This window comes from Tachyglossus aculeatus, chromosome Y4 (assembly GCF_015852505.1).
Source record: "Tachyglossus aculeatus isolate mTacAcu1 chromosome Y4, mTacAcu1.pri, whole genome shotgun sequence".
Lineage (NCBI taxonomy): Eukaryota > Metazoa > Chordata > Mammalia > Monotremata > Tachyglossidae > Tachyglossus > Tachyglossus aculeatus.
In genome coordinates, this window is record NC_052096.1 from 6,681,812 (window position 1) to 6,700,605 (window position 18,794).

At 49.9% G+C, this 18,794-nt stretch overlaps 1 protein-coding gene across 1 annotated transcript; it reads left to right on the top strand.

The window, feature by feature from the left end:
* The first annotated feature begins 550 nt into the window (after positions 1 to 550).
* CA14 (carbonic anhydrase 14) lies at positions 551 to 16,875 on the top strand. Its single transcript, XM_038768889.1, has 11 exons — positions 551 to 773; positions 2,712 to 2,732; positions 5,106 to 5,285; positions 8,826 to 8,968; positions 10,310 to 10,405; positions 11,676 to 11,742; positions 13,680 to 13,837; positions 14,469 to 14,598; positions 15,225 to 15,242; positions 15,934 to 16,018; positions 16,731 to 16,875. Exons 1-11 carry the CDS (start codon positions 722 to 724, stop codon positions 16,795 to 16,797), a joined length of 1,017 nt encoding a protein of 338 aa, XP_038624817.1. The 5' UTR covers positions 551 to 721; the 3' UTR covers positions 16,798 to 16,875.
* Positions 16,876 to 18,794: the final 1,919 nt, after the last annotated feature.

Sequence of the window (18,794 nt, forward strand, 5' to 3'; positions counted from 1 at the left end):
CATTCATTCAATCCTATTTATTGAGCGCTTACTGTGTGCAGAGCACCGGACTAAGCGCTCGGGAAGTCCAAGTCGGCAACATCTAGAGAGTAATAATGACGGCATTTGTTATAAAGCACTGTTCCAAGTGCTGGGGAGGTTGCAAAGTGATGAGGTACATATTTATTACTCTACTTACTTACTTATTTATTTATTTATTTCAATTTATTGTTTATTTATTTTCCTTGTACATATCTCTTCTATTTATTTTATTTTCTTAGTATGTTTGGTTTTATTCTCCGTCTCCCCCTTTTAAACTGTGAGCCCACTGTCGGGTAGGGACCGTCTCTAGATGTTGCCAACTTGGCCTTCCCAAGCGCTTAGTCCAGCGCTCTGCACACAGTAAGCGCTCAATCAATACGATTGATTGATTGATTGATGAGGTGGTCCCACCTCACAGGGGTCTGTCCTGGGGGGGGGGGGGGGCCCAGGGACGGCGGGAGAGACCCCCGCAGGCGGAGACACACACACACAGGGACACACACACCCACACACAGACACACACAGACCCACACCCAGGAGGGAGAAAACGGTCCTGGCGACCGGTGGTGTTCTCCGTGTGGCTGGGGGTCCCGGCTTTTCCGTCCTCACTGCAGCCCCTTCCCCAGGCCCCGGGCTTGCCCCCCTAAGGCCCCGGCGACCCCTCCCAGGCCCCCCAACTCCGACCCCCGGACCCCCCAACATGTTGCTGCTCGTCTCCTCCCTGCTGCGGCTGGTCCTCATTGCGGCCCGGGGTGAGTGAGGGAGGGAGGACTGGGGTGGGGGGGCCCCTTTTTTGGGTGGGGGGTCTCCAGGCCTGGGAGGGGGTCCCCCTCCCCTCCCTGCCTCTATGGGGGTCTCCCTCAAACTCTTGGGAAGCCCCCCCCGCCCCCCACCCCCCCCCCACTCCACTTCCCAAGTGCTCAGGCCAACGGGCCCGGGAATTTGGGGTGGGGGGCGTCTGAGCCACAGTGGGGGGGGGGGATCAGTTTGGGCTGCAACCTGTAGACGCCCCCCCCCCCCCGGGGTCACCCCCAACCCATCATCAGCCGGAGGGGGGGAGGGGGGAGGGGGCCGCAGGAAGGATTTGGGAAGGGGGGGATTGTATCCATGGGACTGGGGAGGGTCCTCTCCCCCTCCACTTTCCCACGCTCTGCCAGGCTGGACTGTTTGGACCCCCCCGGCGGGGTGGGGGGGGCGGGGGCCCCGGGGGTCCCGGGGAGGGAAGGGGGAAATCGGGGGGTCCGGGGGGCGTCGGAGCGACACACACACTCTTCACGCAGACTCACATACACACCCACTCTCTCACGCACGCACAGAGGCTCACTCTCACATACACACACTCACACACACACACACCTACGCACACACACACACACAGCCTCGCTCTCACATGCACACACTCACTCTCACACACACATACAACACGCACACACATTCTCACATACACACACACACCTACGCACACACACAGCCGCGCTCTCACATGCACACAATCACTCTCACACACACACACAACACGCACACACTCTCACATACGCACACACACCTACACACTCTCACATCATACACACACACACCTACGCACACACACAGCCTCGCTCTCACACACACAACACGCACTCACACACACGCTCACACACACATATACGCACACACAGAGACTCCCTCACACACACACACACACACACACAGCCTCGCTCTCACATGCACACACTCTCACACACACACAACGTACACACACACAGACACTCTCACATGCACACACTCACACACACACACTCCCTTTCACACACACACTCTCACACACCCACACGCGCGCGCACACACACTCTCACCTACACACTCTCACACACAACATGCACACTGACTCACTCACACACACTCTCACACAGACTCACATACACACACTTTCACATACACACACACTCACACACCTACGCGCGCGCGCACACACACACTCTCACCTACACACTCTCTCCTACACACTCTTACACACAACATGCACACTCACAGACTCACTCTCGCACACACTCACACACACCCAACGTGCACTCACAGACTCACACTCTCACACAGACTCACATACACACACACACACTCACACACCAACGCGTGCGCACGCACACACACACACACTCTCTCACCTAAACACTCTCACACACAACATGCGCACACAGACTCACATACACATACAGAATCACTGACTCTCACACACATACACACACACACACACACACACCCTCCTGCCCTGCTCCTCCCCGGGGGTTGAGGGGGTGTCGTTTGCATCTCGTTTGCATCTCATTTGCATCTCATTTACGTCCCCCCCTCCCAATGCCCCAGGTGCCAGGGCCACCCCCATTCATTCATCCACTCCCCCATTCACCCCATCGTACTTAGGGAGCGCTCACTACGTGCCGAGCACTGGACTAAGCGCTTGGGCAGGACAGCCGGGCCCCCTTCCCCTAATCCGTCCCATCCTGGGGGGGTGGGGGGGAATTTTAGCCCCCCATCCCAGCCCCCACCCGACCTTGGCCCACCAAGAGGTGGGATTTCCCCAAGAGGGTGTCTGTCGGGGGGTCGCAGGGATGGGGGGGGGGACCAGAGGGAAAAGGGAGAGGGGATGGGATGGACCCCCCCCAACCCCATCCACTGGGAGCCCCCCCTGAACCCCCTTTTCCCCCTCCCTGCAGATTCCCATTGGACCTACGAAGGTGAGATCTGTCCCTCCGCCATCCCCCCATCCACCTTCCCCCCCCCGCCCCCCAAGTCAATCAATCAATCAATCAATCAATCGTATTTATTGAGCGCTTCCTGTGTGCAGAGCACTGGACTAAGCGCTTGGGAAGCACAAGTTGGCAACATCTAGAGACAGTCCCTACCCAACAGTGGGCCCACAGTCTAGAAGGGGGAGATGGAGAGCAAAACCAAACATACTAACAAAATAAAATAAATAGAATAGATATGTACAAGTAAAATAAATAGAGTGATAAATATGTACAGACATATATACATATACACATATATACAAGTCCATCCCTAACCTCCGCGACCCCCAGTTGGGCCCCACCAATTCGGTCCTCGTTGGAGGACATGGAGAGGGGAATAATAATAATAATGTTGGTATTTGTTAAGCGCTTACTAATAACAATAATAATAATAATGTTGGTATTTGTTAAGTACTTACTATGTGCAGAGCACTGTTCTAAGCACTGGGGGAATACAAGGAGATGAAGACATGGGCTGGACCCCTCCCTCTCCCCCTGAAGCCCCCAGACTCAGGGCGTCTCCCCCAGTGGGGGGGGAAGGCCAAGGGAGCTGGACCCTCTGACCCCCAAACGTCCCCAAGACCCCCACGGGCCCCCCAGCCCCGTCGGGTTCATTCACTCAATCGTATTTCATTCATTCATTCATTCAATCCTATTTATTGAGCGCTTCCTGTGTGCAGAGCACTGGACTAAGCGCTTGGGAAGTCCAAGTTGGCAACATCTAGAGACGGTCCTTACCCAACAACGGGCTCACAGTCTAGAAGGGGGAGACGGACAACAAAACAAAACATAGTAACCAAATAAAATTCATTCATTCATTCATTCAATCGTATTTATTGAGCGCTAACTGTGTGCAGAGCACTGTACTAAGCGCTTGGGAAGTCCAAGTTGTCAACATCTAGAGACGGTCCCTAACCAACAGCGGGCTCACAGTCTAGAAGGGGGAGACAGACAACAAAATAAAACACATAAACCAAAGAAAATTCATTCATTCATTCATTCAATCGTATTGATTGAGCACTTACAGTGTGCAGAGCACTGGACTAAGCGCTTGGGAAGTACAAATTGGCAACCTATAGATACGGTCCCTACCCAACAGCGGGCTCACAGTCTAGAAGGGGGAGACAGAGAACAAAATGAAACATATTAACAAAATTTCATTCATTCATTCATTCAATGGTATTGACTGAGTGCTTACTGTGTGCAGAGCACTGGACTAAGCGCTTGGGAAGTCCAAGTTGGCAACCCCTAGAGACAGTCCCTACCCAACAGTGGGCTCGTATTGACTGAGCGCTTACTGTGTGCAGAGCACTGGACTAAGCGCTCGGGAAGTCCAAGTTGGCAACACATAGAGACGGTCCCTACCCAACAGTGGGCTCACAGTCTAGAAGGGGGAGACCGACGACAAAACAAAACATATCAACCAAATTTCATTCATTAATTCATTCAATCATATTGATTGAGTGCTTACTGTGTGCAGAGCACTGGACTAAGCGCTTGGGAAGTACAAACTGGCAACCTATAGAGACGGTCCCTACCCAACAGCGGGTTCACAGTCTCGAAGGGGGAGACCGATGACAAAACAAAACATATCAATCAAATTTCATTCATTCATTCATTCAATCGTATTGATTGAGCGCTTCCTGTGTGCAGAGCACTGGACTAAGCGCTTGGGAAGTCCAAGTTGGCAGCACATAGAGACAGTCCCTACCCAACAGTGGGCTCGTATTGATTGAGCGCTGTGTGCAGAGCACTGGACTAAGCGCTTGGGAAGTCCAAGCTGGCAACATCTAGAGACGGTCTCTACCCAACAGCGGGCTCACAGTCTAGAAGGGGGAGACGGACGACAAAACAAAACATATAAACCAAATAAAATTCATTCATTCATTCAATCGTATTGATTGAGCGCTTCCTGTGTGCAGAGCGCCGGACTAAGTGCTTGGGAAGGACAAGTTGGCAACCTCTAGAGATGGGCCCTACCCAACAGCGGGCTCACAGTCTAGAAGGGGGAGACGGATGACAAAACAAAACGTATAAACCAAATACAATTCATTCATTCATTCATTCAATCGCATTGATTGAGCGCTTCCTGTGTGCAGAGCACTGGACTAAGCGCTTGGGAAGGACAATTTGGCAACCTCTAGAGGCGGTCCCTACCCAACAGTGGGCTCACAGGCTAGAAGGTGGGCTCACAGTCTCTAACCTGGGCCCAGTGGGCCCTTGAAAGGGGAAATGGGATACAGGGGAGGGGGGTCCGGGTTTGGGGGATCACCCCGTCCCCCCCAGCCCCATGAACCCAGCCCCCCGCCCCCCGCCCAGGCCCTCACGGGCAGGACCGCTGGCCGGCGAGCTACCCCGACTGCGGGGGCGGCGCCCAGTCGCCCATCGACATCCGCACGGACAACGTCGTCTTCGACCCGGCCTTGGCCCCGCTGCAGCCGGAGGGCTACGACCGGCCCGGCCCGGGGCCACTGATCCTCAAGAACAACGGCCACACTGGTACGACCCCGGGGGGCGGCCCACTTTTTTTTTTTTTTTAATGGCATTTGTTAAGCGCTTACTATGTGCCAAGCACTGTTCTAAGCGCTGGGGGGGATACAAGGTGATCAGGTTGTCCCACGTGGGGCTCACAGTCTTCATCCCCATTTTACAGATGAGGGAACTGAGGCTCAGAGAAGTGAAGTGACTTGCCCAAGGTCACACAGCAGACATATGGCGGAGCCGGGATTCGAACCCATGACCTCTGACTCCAAAGCCCGGGCTCTTTCCACTGAGCCACGCTGCTTCTCTCCCACTTGGCACCTTTGGGCCTCGTTCGACCCCGAGGGGCGGCCCACTTGGCTCCTCTGGGCCTCGTTTCCCTCCATCCATCAGATGGCGGGCAGGGAGCCCCGTTGCAATCATTCATTCATTCAATCCTACTTATTGAGCGCTTACCATGTGCAGAGCACTGGGCTAAGCGCTTGGAAAGTCCAAGTTGGCAACGTATAGAGACGGTCCCTACCCAACAGCGGGCTCACAGTCTAGAATGATGGTATTTGTTAAGCGCTTACCATGTGCAAAGCCCTGTTCTAAGCGCTGGGGAGGATACGAGGTGATCATCATCATCATCAATCGTATTTATTGAGCGCTTACTATGTGCAGAGCACTGTACTAAGCGCTTGGGAAGTACAAATTGGCAACATATAGAGACAGTCCCTCCCCAGGTTTTGGAGTCAGTGGTCATGGGTTCAGATCCCGGCTCCGTCAATTCATTCATTCATCCAATCGTATTTATCGAGTGCTTACTGTGTGCAGAGCACTGCACCAGTTGTCAGATGTGTGACTTTGGACAAGTCACTTAACTTCTCTGCGCCTCAGTGACCTCATCTGGAAAATGGGAATTGACTGTGAGCCCGCCGTGGGACCACCTGATCACCTTGTAACCTCTCCAGTGCTTAGAGCAGTGTTTTGCACATAGTAAGCACTTAACAAATACCATTATTATTATTATCCCCATTTTACAGGTGAGGTAACTGAGGCACAGAGAAGTGATTTCTTAACTTAAGAAGAGTGTGCTTGGCACCTAGTAAATTCATTCATTCATTCAATCGTATTTACTGAGCGCTTATTGTGTGCAGAGCACTGGACTAAGCGCTTGGGAAGTCCAAGTCGGCAAAATATGGAGACGGTCATTCATTCATTCATTCAATCGTATTTACTGAGCGCTTACTGTGTGCAGACCACTGTACTGAGCGCTTGGGAAGTCCAAGTCGGCAACATATAGAGACGGTCATTCATTCATTCATTAATCGCATTTATTGAGCGCTTACTGTGCGCAGAGCACTGGATTAAGTGCTTGGGAAGTACAAGTCGGCAACATATAGAGACGGTCATTCATTCATTCGTATTTATTGAGCGCTTACTGTGTGCAGAGCACTGTACTAAGCGCTCGGGAAGTCCAAGTCGGCAACCTATAGAGACGGTCCCTACCCAACAGAGGGCCCACGGTCTAGAAGTGGGAGACGGACAACAAAACAAAACATGTAGACGGTTGTCAAAATTGTCTGAACAAGTGGAATTAAAGCTATGTGTCCATCATTAACAAAATAAATAGAAGATTAAATATGAACAGGTAAAATAAATAGAGTCATAAATCTGTACAAAAATATATCCAGGTGCTGTGGGGAGGGGAAGGAGGTAGGGCAGGGGGGATGGGGAGGAGGAGAGGAAAAGGGGGGCTCAGGATGGGTTGGTAAATACTTAACAAACACCCTAATTAGTAAATATATACCCCAGTACGTGGTACAGCGCCTGGAACATAGTAAGCACTTAACAAATACCCTAATTATTAACTACGTACCCCAGTACTTGGTGTGAGCCCCTCTTGGGACCACCTGATCACCTCGTAACCTCCCCAGCGCTTAGAACGGTGCTTCGCACATAGTAAGCGCTTAACAAATACCATCATCGTCAGTCTAGCCTGTGAGCCCGCTGTTGGGTAGGGACCGTCTCTATATGTTGCCAACTTGGACTTCCCAAGCGCTTAGTACAGTGGGAAGCAGCGTGGCTCAATGGAAAGAGCACGAGCTTGGGAGTCAGGGGTCGTGGGTTCAAATCCCAGCTCCGCCGATTTTCAGCTGTGTGACCTCGGGCAAGTCACTTCACTTCTCTGGGCCTCAGTTCCCTCACCTGTAAAATGGGGATGAAGACTGTGAGCCCCCCGTGGGACAACCTGATCACCTTGTATTCATTCATTCAATCGTATTTATTGAGCGCTTACTGTGTGCAGAGCACTGGACTAAGCGCTTGGGAAGTCCAAGTTGGCAACATATAGAGACGGTCCCTACCCAACAGTGGGCACACGGTCTAGAAGGGGGAGACGGAGAACAAAACAAAACATATTCACAAAATAAAATAAGTGGAATAAATATGTACAAGTAAAATAAATAAATAAATAGGATAATACGTACAAACATATATAGATATATATACGTATCAAGTATTTACAAGTAAAATAAATAAATAAATAGGATGATACATACAAACATATATATATATATATATATATATATATATATATATATATATATATATATATATATATGTATCCTCCCCGGCGCTTAGAGCAGTGATTTCCACAAGTATTTACAAGTAAAATAAATAAATAAATAGGATAATACGTACAAACATATATATATATATGTATACATATATATACACATATATATACATATACATATATATGCATATATATACATATATATGCATATATATACATATATATGTATATATACATACATACATATATATATATATATGTATCCTCCCCAGCGCTTAGAGCAGTGATTTCCACATAGTAATCACTTAACAAATGCCTTCATTAATTAATTAATGAATTGGCGGAGCCAGGATTTGAACCCATGACCTCTGACTCCCGAGCCCGGGCTCTTTCCACTGAGCCACCCGGCTTCTAAAAGAAGCAGCTGAAGAAGGTCTTGTTTCAGGAGCCAGTCGCTTCCAGGGTGGGGATCAATAATAATAATGATAATAATAATGATGATGGTGGCATCTGTTAATAATGATGATAACAATAATAATAACGATTGATGATAATAATGATGGTGGCATCTGTTAATAACGATGATGATCGATGGCATCTGTTAAGCGCTTACTTGTACTTCCCAAGCGCTTAGTCCAGTGCTCTGCACACAGTAAGACCGCGAGCCCACTGTTGGGTAGGGACCGTCTCTATATGTTGCCAATTTGTACTTCCCAAGCGCTTAGTACAGTGCTCTGCACATAGTAAGCGCTCAATAAATACGATTGATGATGATAATAAATACGACTGATGATGATGACGTGCGAACCCTCGACCGGCCGTTCGATCTCTCGGGAGGTCTGGTGGCTGGGCCCGGCCTGGAGCGGGGAAGGCGAGGGGGGTTGGCGAGGTGGGGGTAACTGGTACTTCCCGAGCGCTTAGTACAGTGCTCTGCACTCAGTAAGTGCTCAATAAAGATGATTGAATGAATGAATGATGTGTTGTCCCCTTCTCCCCAGTCCAGCTGTCCCTGCCGTCCACCCTGTGCCTCGGTGGCCTCCCGGGGACGTACGCGGCCGCCCAGCTCCACCTCCACTGGGGCCAGCCCGGACAGGCCGGAGGCGCCGAGCACCGCATCGACGGCCGAGCGAGCGCCGCTGAGGTGGGTCTGAGGGCCGGGGTGTCTCTAGATGTTGCCAATTTGTACTTCCCAAGCGCTTAGTACAGTGCTCTGCACACAGTAAGCACTCAATAAATACGATTGATGATGATGATGATGGTGGAGCATCCCTGGAGGGAACCCATCTCTGATGATGAAGGGGCTGCCACTTCATCATCATCAATCGTAGTTATTGAGCGCTTACTGTGTGCAGAGCACTGGACTAAGCGCTTGGGAAGTACAAGTTGGCAACATATAGTCATCAGCACAGTGCTCTGCACACAGTAAGCGCTCAATAAATATGATTGATTGATCATCTTGTCATCATCATCATCATCAACTTATCATCATCATCATCAATCGTATTGATTGAGCGCTTACTGTGTGCAGAGCACTGGACTAAGCGCTTGGGAAGTCCAAGTTGGCAACATCTAGAGACGGTCCCTACCCAACAGCGGTATTTGTTAAGCGCGTACTAGGTGCCGGTCGCTGTACTGAGCGCCGGGATGGATATAAGAAGGATAATAATAATAATCATGATGGCATTTGTTAAGCGCTTACTATGTGCCAAGCACCGTTCTAAGCGCTGGGGGGATACAAGGTGATCAGGTGGTCCCACGGGGGGGCTCAACATCTTCACCCCCATTTTCCAGATGAGGGAACTGAGGCCCAGAGAAGTGAAGTGACTTCACTTATGTATATATATATATATATATGTTTGTACGTATTTATTACTCTATTTTATTTGTACATATTTCAGTCAATCAATCGTATTTATTGAGCGCTTACTGTGTGCACAGCACTGTACTAAGCGCTTGGGAAGTACAAATTGGCAACATATAGAGACAGTCCCTACCCAACAGTGGGCTCACAGTCTAAAAGGGGGAGACGGAGAAAAAAACCAAACATACTAACAAAATAAAATAAATAAAATAGATATGTCTTCCCAGACTGAGCCCCTTCCTTCCTCTCCCCCTCGTCCCCCCTCCATCCCCCCATTCTTACCTCCTTCCCTTCCCCACTGCACCTGTATATATGTATGTATGCTTGGACATATTTATTACTCTATTTATTTATTTATGTATTTTACTCTATTTTATTTTGTTAGTATGTTCGCTTTTGTTCTCCGTCTCCCCGTTTTAGACTGTGAGCCCTCTGTTGGGTAGGGACTGTCTCTAGATGTTGCCAATTTGTCCTTCCCAAGTGCTTAGTCCAGTGCTCTGCACACAGTAAGAGCTCAATAAATACGATTGATGATGACGATTGATGATATGTACAGACATATATACATATAATAAATAGCACTGACTGATGGATGGATTGACGGCCGACGGTTTCCCACAGCTTCACGTGGTTCATTACGACGCGGACACGTACGAGAGCCCGCAGGAGGCCGCGCGCCAGCCCCTGGGCCTGGCGGTCCTCGGGGTCCTCATCGAGGTGAGACCCTCCCCTGCCCCCCATGGCTCTCCCTAATAATAATATTATTATTCCCTCCCTGATAATAATATCATCATCAATATTAATAATATTATTTATTATCAACATTACTGTTAATACCAATAAGAAATAATATTAATAATGTTATTTATTATTACTATTAGTTGATATTAATAGTACTTATATTAGTAATAGTAATAACATATATAATATATATAATATATAATAATATATAATATATAATAATATATAATATATAATTATATATATAATATAATATATAATTATATTATATATTATATTGTATTATATATAATATTATATATTATATATATAATATAGTAATAATTTTTTTACTCTATTATTTATTTATTTAATTTGTTTGTACATATCTATTCTATTTATTTTATTTTGTTAGTATGTTTGGTCTCTGTCTCCCCCTTTTAGACTGTGAGCCCACTGTTGGGTAGGGACTGTCTCTAGATGTTGCCAATTTGTACTTCCCAAGCGCTTAGGACAGTGCTCTGCACATAGTAAGCGCTCAATAAATACGATTGATGATGACGATGATTAATAGTTAATATTGATAGTGATATTATTATTCCCTCCCTAATAATGATATTATTATTACGTGCCGTCGAGTCGTCTCCGATTCACAGCGGCTCGATGGCCAGACTTTATCCAGAACGTCCCGTCCTCCGCCAGAATCCGCCACGGCTCTTCCCATCTCGTTGCTCCGGTCCCTCTCCGTCGAGGTTATAAGGTGTCTCACGGGGGGGGGGGGCTCAGCGTCTTCATCCCCATTTTATAGATGAGGTAACTGAGGCCCAGAGAAGTGACTTGCCCAAAGTCACCCACCTGACAGTTGGCGGAGCCGGGATTTGAACCCGTGACCTCTGACTCCAAAGCCCGGGCTCTTTCCACTGAGCCACGCTGCTTCTCTTCGTAGACTTTGTAGCAAATCTTCCTTACAATCTAGGGCGTACGTCTTGGCGACTAGTTCCTATATCACTGATTATCGATCGGCGTTCAATAAATAGGCTTGGCACCTAGTAAGCGCTTCGCGAATGCCATCATCGTTATTATTCTGATCGACGGACGGATGTGGCCGGCCTGGCTGAGGAGGGGCAGCCAATTCCTGCGGGTTCCCCGAGTCCAGGCCCGGACTGTCTCCTGACCTTCTCCAGCGCTTAGAACAGTGCTTTGCACATAGTAAGCGCTTAATAAATGCCATTATGATTATCATTTTCCTCCCCGTCCCCTCCTCCAGGTGGGGGACAGTGAGAACGAGGCCTACGAGCACATCCTGAGCCACTTGCAGGAAATCCGGTGGAGAGGTGAGGCCCGTCGGAATTCCGGATCCGAGGGGATAGCAGCAAGAGGGAAGCGGAGCAGACGGATGGATAGAGCCCGGATCTGGAATAATAATGATGGCATTTATTATTCAATCGTATTTATTGAGCGCTTACTAGGTGCAGAGCACTGGATGGCATTTTTCTAGACTGTGAGCCCACTGTTGGGCAGGGACCGTCTCTATAATCCAACTTGTACTTCCCAAGCGCTTAGTCCAGTGCTTTGCACACAGTAAGCGCTCAATAAATACGATTGAATGAATGAATGAATGAATGAATGAAGCGTTTCCTATGTGCCAAGCACCATTCTAAGCACTGGGGAGGTTACAAGGTGATCAGGTTGTCCCACGGGGGGCTCACAGTCTTCATCCCCATTTTCCAGATGAGGGAACTGAGGCGCAGAGAAGTGAAGCGACTTGCCCAAAGTCACACAGCTGACAATTATTATTAATAATAATAATGATGGCATTTATTGAGCACTTACTACGTGCAAAGCACCGTCCTAAGCGCTGGGGAGGTTACAAGATGATTTTTCATTCATTCATTCAATCGTATTTATTGAGCGCTTACTGTGTGCTTTCCAAGCGCTCGGTGCAGTGCTCTGCACACAGTAAGCGCTCAATAGGCGCGATTGAATGAATGAATGAATGAATCTAGCTTTACCTCTATTTATTCTGATAACTTGGCACCTGTCCACATGTTTTGTTTTGTTGTCTGTCTCCCCCTTCTAGACTGCGAGCCTGCTGTTCGGTAGGGAACGTCTCTATATGTTGCCAACTTGGACTTCCCAAGCGCTTAGTCCAGTGCTCTGCAAACAGTAAGCGCTCAATAAATACGATTGATTGAATGAATGAATGAATCTAGCTTTATTTCTATTTATTGTGACTTGACACCCATCCACCTGTTTTGTTTTGTGGTCCGTCTCCCCCTTCTAGACTGTGAGCCGGTTGTTGGGTAGGGACCGTCTCTACATGTTGCTAACTTGTACTTCCCAAGCACTCAGTCCAGTGCTCTGCACACAGTAAGCGCTCAATAAATACGATTGAATGAATGAATGAATCTAGCTTTATTTCTATTTATTGTGATTTGACACTTGTCCACGTTTTGTTTTGTTGTCTGTCTCCCCCTTCTAGACTGTGAGCCCGTTGTTGGGTAGGAACTGTCTCTATATATTGCTAACTTATACTTCCCAAGCGCTCAGTCCAGTGCTCTGCACACAGTAAGCGCTCAATAAATACGATTGATGATGATGATGATGATGATGATTGAATGAATGAATGAATCTAGCTTTATTTCTATTTATTGTGATTTGACACCTGTCCACATGTTTTGTTTTGTTGTCTGTCTCCCCCCTTCTAGACTGAGCCCGTTGTTAGGTAGGGACCGGCTCTATATGTTGCCGACTTGGACTTCCCAAGCACTCAGTCCAGTGCTCTGCACACAGTAAGCGCTCAATAAATACAATTGAACGAATGAATGAATGTGTTTAGAGCACTGTACTGAGCGCTTGGGAAGTACAAGTTGGCACCAAGGTGATCAGGTTGTCCCACGGGGGACTCCCAGCCTCCATCTTCATTTTCCAGATGAGGTCACTGAGGCGCAGAGAAGTGACTCGCCCAAAGTCACACAGCTTGACGATTGGCGGAGCCGGGATTTGAACCCACGACCTCTGACTCCAGAGCCCGGGCTCTTTCCACTGAGCCACGGATCTGGGGGAGGGGAGAGTGAGAAGCGCCCTTCTAGCCTGTGAGTCCGCTGTTGGGTAGGGACCATCTCTAGATGTTCCCGACTTGTACTTCCCAAGCGCTTAGTCCAGTGCTCTGCACACAGTAAGCGCTCAATAAATACGACTGAATGAAGGAATGAATGAACGGGAGGGCCGGGATGACCCCCGCCCACGGCCCCGGCTCTCTCCCCAACAGGGGAGGAGACGGAGGTGAAGCCTTTCGACGTGTCGGGCCTCCTTCCGCCGGACTTGGGGGAGTATTACCGCTACAACGGTTCGCTCACTACACCTCCCTGCTACCAGAGCGTCCTCTGGACCGTGACCCGTCACCCCGTCCGACTGTCCCCCGGCCAGGTAGGGCCCGCGCGGCCTGACCCGTCCCTCCCGCCCGCTCTCCTCGCCCCGATCCCCGCCTCGGCCCGTCTCTAGACTGGGAGATCATCATCATCATCAATCGCATTTATTGAGCGCTTACTGTGTGCAGAGCACTGGACTAAGCGCTTGGGAAGTACAAATTGGCAACATATAGAGACAGTCCCTACCCAACAGTGGGCTCACAGTCTAAAAGAATGAATGAATGGGAGATGAACGCGTCTCTTTATTGGTAATAACGTGAGCCCGCTGTTGGGTAGGGACTGTCTCTAGATGTTGCCAACTTGGACTTCCCAAGCGCTCAGTCCAGTGTTCTGCACATGGTAAGCGCTCAATAAATACAATTGAATGAATGAATGAGCCCGTTGTTGGGTAGGGACCATCTCTAGATGTTGCCAACTTGGACTTCCCAAGCGCTCAGTACAGTGCTCTGCACACGGTAAGCACTCAATAAATGCGATTGAATGAATGAATGTGAGCCCGTTGTTGGGTAGGGACCGTCTCTAGATGTTGCCAACTTGGACTTCCCAAGCGCTCAGTCCAGTGCTCTGCACACGGTAAGCGCTCAATAAATACGATTGATTGAATGATTGATTGATGTGTCGCTGCCCAGCTGGAGCGGCTGCAGTTGGCGTTGTTCTCCACGGAGGACGAGGAGCCCGGGCCCCCGCTGCCCCTGGTCCGCAACGTCCGGGACCCGCAACCCCTCAACTCCAGACGGGTCACCGCCTCCTTCCCCGACGGTGACCGCCGGGCTGGGGGCGGCCTGATGGGTGCTGGGAGGAGGCGGAGGAGGAGGAGGAGGAGGAGAGATGGGAGGATGGGGAGGAGAGGGGTGGGTGGGGAGGAGGGCGAAGGAGAGGGATGGGTGGGGGAAGGAGGGGAAGAAGGATGGGTGGGGAGAGGATGGGGGAATGATGGAAGGGATGGGGGAATGATGGAAGGGATGGGGAATGATGGAAGGGATGGGGGAATGATGGAGGAATGATGGAAGGGATGGGGGAAATGATGGAAGGGATGGAGGAATGATGGAAGGGATGGGGGAATGATGGAAGGGATGGAGGAATGATGGAAGGGATGGGGGAATGAGGGAAGGCATGGGGGAATGAGGGAAGGCATGGGGGAATGAGGGAAGGCATGGGGGAATGAGGGAAGGCATGGGGGAATGAGGGAAGGGATAGGGGAATGAGGGAAGGGATGGGGGAATGAGGGAAGGCATGGGGGAATGAGGGAAGGGATGGGGGAATGAGGGAAGGGATGGGGGAATGATGGAGGAGGGGGCTGGATGGGAGGGATAGGTGGGGGAGGAGGAGAGGGCGGAGACCCCCACCCTCCCCTGAACCCCTAACCTCGTCTCCTTCCCTTTCAGAGGGCTCCTACTCCATAGGTGAGTCCCGCTTTGTCATCATCATCGTAATCACGATGGCATTTATTAAGCGCTTACTAGGTGCCAAGCACGGTTCTAAGCGCTGGGGAGGTCACAAGGTGATCGGGTTGTCCCATGGTGGCGGGGGGAGGGGGGGGCTCCCAGTCTTCATCCCCATTTGACAGATGAGGTCACTGAGGCCCGGAGAAGTGGAGTGACTTGCCCAAAGTCACCCAGCTGACAATTGGGGGAGCCGGGATCTGAACCCATGACCTCTGACTCCAAAGCCCGGGCTCTTTCCAGTGGGCCATGATGCTTCTCCTGTACATAGTAAGCGCTCGATAAATACCACTGACTGACCGAAAGCTCTGTAATGTACCTACTAGTTCTGCTGTCAGTCAACGGTATTTATTGAGCGCTCTCTGTGTGCAGAAAGCCCTTGCTCTTTCAATCAATCAGAGCTTAGAACAGTGCTTTGCACATAGTAAGCGCTTAATAAATGCCATCATCATCGATCGTATTTATTGAGCGCTTACTGTGTGCAGAGCACTGGACTAAGCGCTTGGGAAGCCCAAGTTGGCAACACAGCCACGCTGCTTCTCTATCCCCACCCGCTCCCCAAGTTCTCCCCCCGTCCCCATGGCAACCATCCCTCCATCCCCATGGTAACCGTCCATCCATCCTTCCGTCCATCGGTCCTCCGGTGCTGCAGGCGAGCAGGTGGGCTGGGGCCTGGGGGTCGTGGCCGGCGTCGGCGTCCTCATCGGCGTCCTCTTCTTCGTCCTCAGGAAGATTCGGTCAGAAACCCCGCTCTCCGCGCCCGCCCCTCCTGCCCACACCCCCTCTTATTATAACAATCACAATCATCATCATCATTATAACACTAGCAGTCCGTCATTCATAAGAATTAATCATTATAATCGTATTTATTGAGCGCTTTCTGCGTGCCTAGCACGGAACTAAGCGCTTGGGAGAGGCCAGTGGAAGATGGGCCCACCCCTCCTGCCCACACCCCTTCTTATTATAACAATTGTAATCATCATCATCGCTATTATAACACTAGCAGTACTCGTAATCATCATCATTGTTATTATAACACTAGAAGTACGTTATTAATAAAAATCATTATAATCGTATTTATTGAGCGCTTTCTACGTGCATATCACTGAACTAAGCGCTTGGGAGAGGCCAGTGGAAGATGGGCCCGCCCCTCCCGCCCACACCCCCTCTTATTATAACAATCGTAATCATCATCATCATTATTATAACACTAGCAGTACGTTATTAATAAGAATTAATCATTATAATCGTATTTATTGAGCGCTTTCTACGTGCCTAGCACGGAACTAAGCGCTTGGGAGAGGCCAGTGGAAGATGGGCCCCATCCCCTGCCCGCCGGGAGGTCCCAGTCTATGCCCCCCGACCCCCACTCATCCCTGGCCCCCTGCCCTCCCTCTGCTTCTCTTCCAGCCATTGACACCCCCCTCTCCTCCCCTCTTCCCCCAACAGGAAGAAGCAGCAGCGGGAAGACCCCAAGACCGTCGTGTTCACCTCCTCCAGTGGGACCACCGCTTAGCTGTGGAAGCCGCCCCTCTGGCAGGGGGCAATGGGGGAGGCGGACCAGGCCCGGGCCGGTCGGGGGCAGAGGTGCCAAGGCGGGGTGGGGGGTAATAATATATCTAATTATTATTAAATAAGGGTAGAAGGATGGGGAGCTGGCAGGAGGTCCCATGGGCTGCAGCCCCCCTGCCCCTTTCCCTCCCAACACTGTCTCCGTCCCCAGAGAATTGGAAATAAAGTTTCCTACTTTCCTCTTTAAGGCCCTCTTGGAGGGACAGGGGTGGTTGTTTTTTTTTTTACGGTATTTCATTCATTCGATCGTATTTATTGAGCGCTTACTGTGTGCAGAGCACTGGACTAAGCGCTTGGGAAGCACAAATTGGCAATGTACAGAGACGGTCCCTACCCAACAGCGGGCTCACAGTCTAGACGGGGGAGACGGAGAACAAAATAAAACATATTAACAAAACAAAATAAATCTTCCAGCCCCACACCACCTATTCATTCATTCATTCAATCGTAGGGTTTTTTTTTACGGTATTTCATTCATTCAATCGTATTTATTGAGTACTTACTGTGTGCAGAGCACTGGACTAAGCGCTTGGGAAGCACAAGTTGGCAACATCTAGGGACGGTCCCTACCCAACTGCGGGCTCACAGTCTAGACGGGGGAGACAGGCAGCAAAACAAAACATATTAACAAAACAAAATAAATCTTCCAGCCCCATACCACCTATTCATTCATTCATTCATTCAATCGTACGGGTTTTTTTTACGGTATTTCATTCATTCAATCGTATTTATTGAGCACTTACTGTGTGCAGAGCACTGGACTAAGCGCTTGGGAAGCACAAGTTGGCAACGTCTAGGGACGGTCCCTACCCAACAGCGGGCTCACAGTCTAGACGGGGGAGATAGACAACAAAACAAATTAACAAAACAAATCTTCCAGCCCCACACCACCTATCCATTCATTCATTCAACCGTATTTATTGAGCGCTTACTGTGTGCAGAGCACTGGACTAAGTGCTTGGGAAGTACAAGTTAGCAATGTATAGAGACAGTCCCTACCCAACAGCGGGCTCACAGTCTAGAAGGGGGAGACAGAGAACAAAACAAAACATATTAACAAAACAAAATAAATCTTCCAGCCCCACACCACCTATTCATTCATTCAATCGTATTTATTGAGCGCTTACTGTGTGCAGAGCACTGGACTAAGCGCTTGGGAAGCACAAGTTGGCAACGTCTAGAGACGGTCCCTACCCAACAACGGGCTCACAATCTCGAAGGGGGAGACAACAAAACAAAACATATTAACAAAATAAATCTTCCAGCCCCACACCACCTATTCATTCATTCAATGCTATTTATTGAGCGCTTACTGTGTGCAGAGCACTGTACTAAACGCTTGGGAAGTACAAGTTGGCAACGTATAGAGACGGTCCCTACCCAACAACAGGCTCACAGTCGCAAGTGTTACTGTGTGCTCAGCGCTGTAGTAAGCGCCAGGGTAGATCCAACCTAATCAGGTCGGACACGGTCCCCGTCCCGCGTGGGGCTCACGGTCTTCATCCCCATTTTACAGAAGAGGGAACTGAGGCCCAGAGAAGGGAAGGGACTTGCTCAAGGTCACGCAGCGGACGGGCGGAGGAGCCGGGATTAGAACCCACGACCTCGGGCTCCCAAGCCCGGACTTGGCTGCTGTCTGGGGGCCGTTTCCACTTTGGAGTGGGCTAAGCTCACGTGGGGAAGGAGTGAGAGTTGTTTGCCTCCAAAACACACACACACACACACACACACACACACACACACACACACACACACGCCCCAGGGTGAGTCACAAGTGGGGTCACCCCTGCGGGACCCCAGCCCCACATCCACAACTGGCTTGGCCTTGACTTTTCCTCTAGACTGGAAGCTCGCTGTGAGCAGGGAACACGTCTGTTATACTGTCCTCTCCCAAGTGATGATGATGATGATGATGGCATTTGTTAAGCGCCTACTATGTGC

Bases quoted from the DNA above. Each gene is read 5' to 3' on its own strand.
- CA14 (XM_038768889.1), top strand. From the start codon at position 722: ATGTTGCTGCTCGTCTCCTCCCTGCTGCGGCTGGTCCTCATTGCGGCC. The intron at 8,969-10,309 runs GTGGGTCTGAGG...GGTTTCCCACAG, and splicing joins GCCGAGCGAGCGCCGCTGAG to CTTCACGTGGTTCATTACGA. The intron at 16,019-16,730 runs GTCAGAAACCCC...TTCCCCCAACAG, and splicing joins TTCGTCCTCAGGAAGATTCG to GAAGAAGCAGCAGCGGGAAG.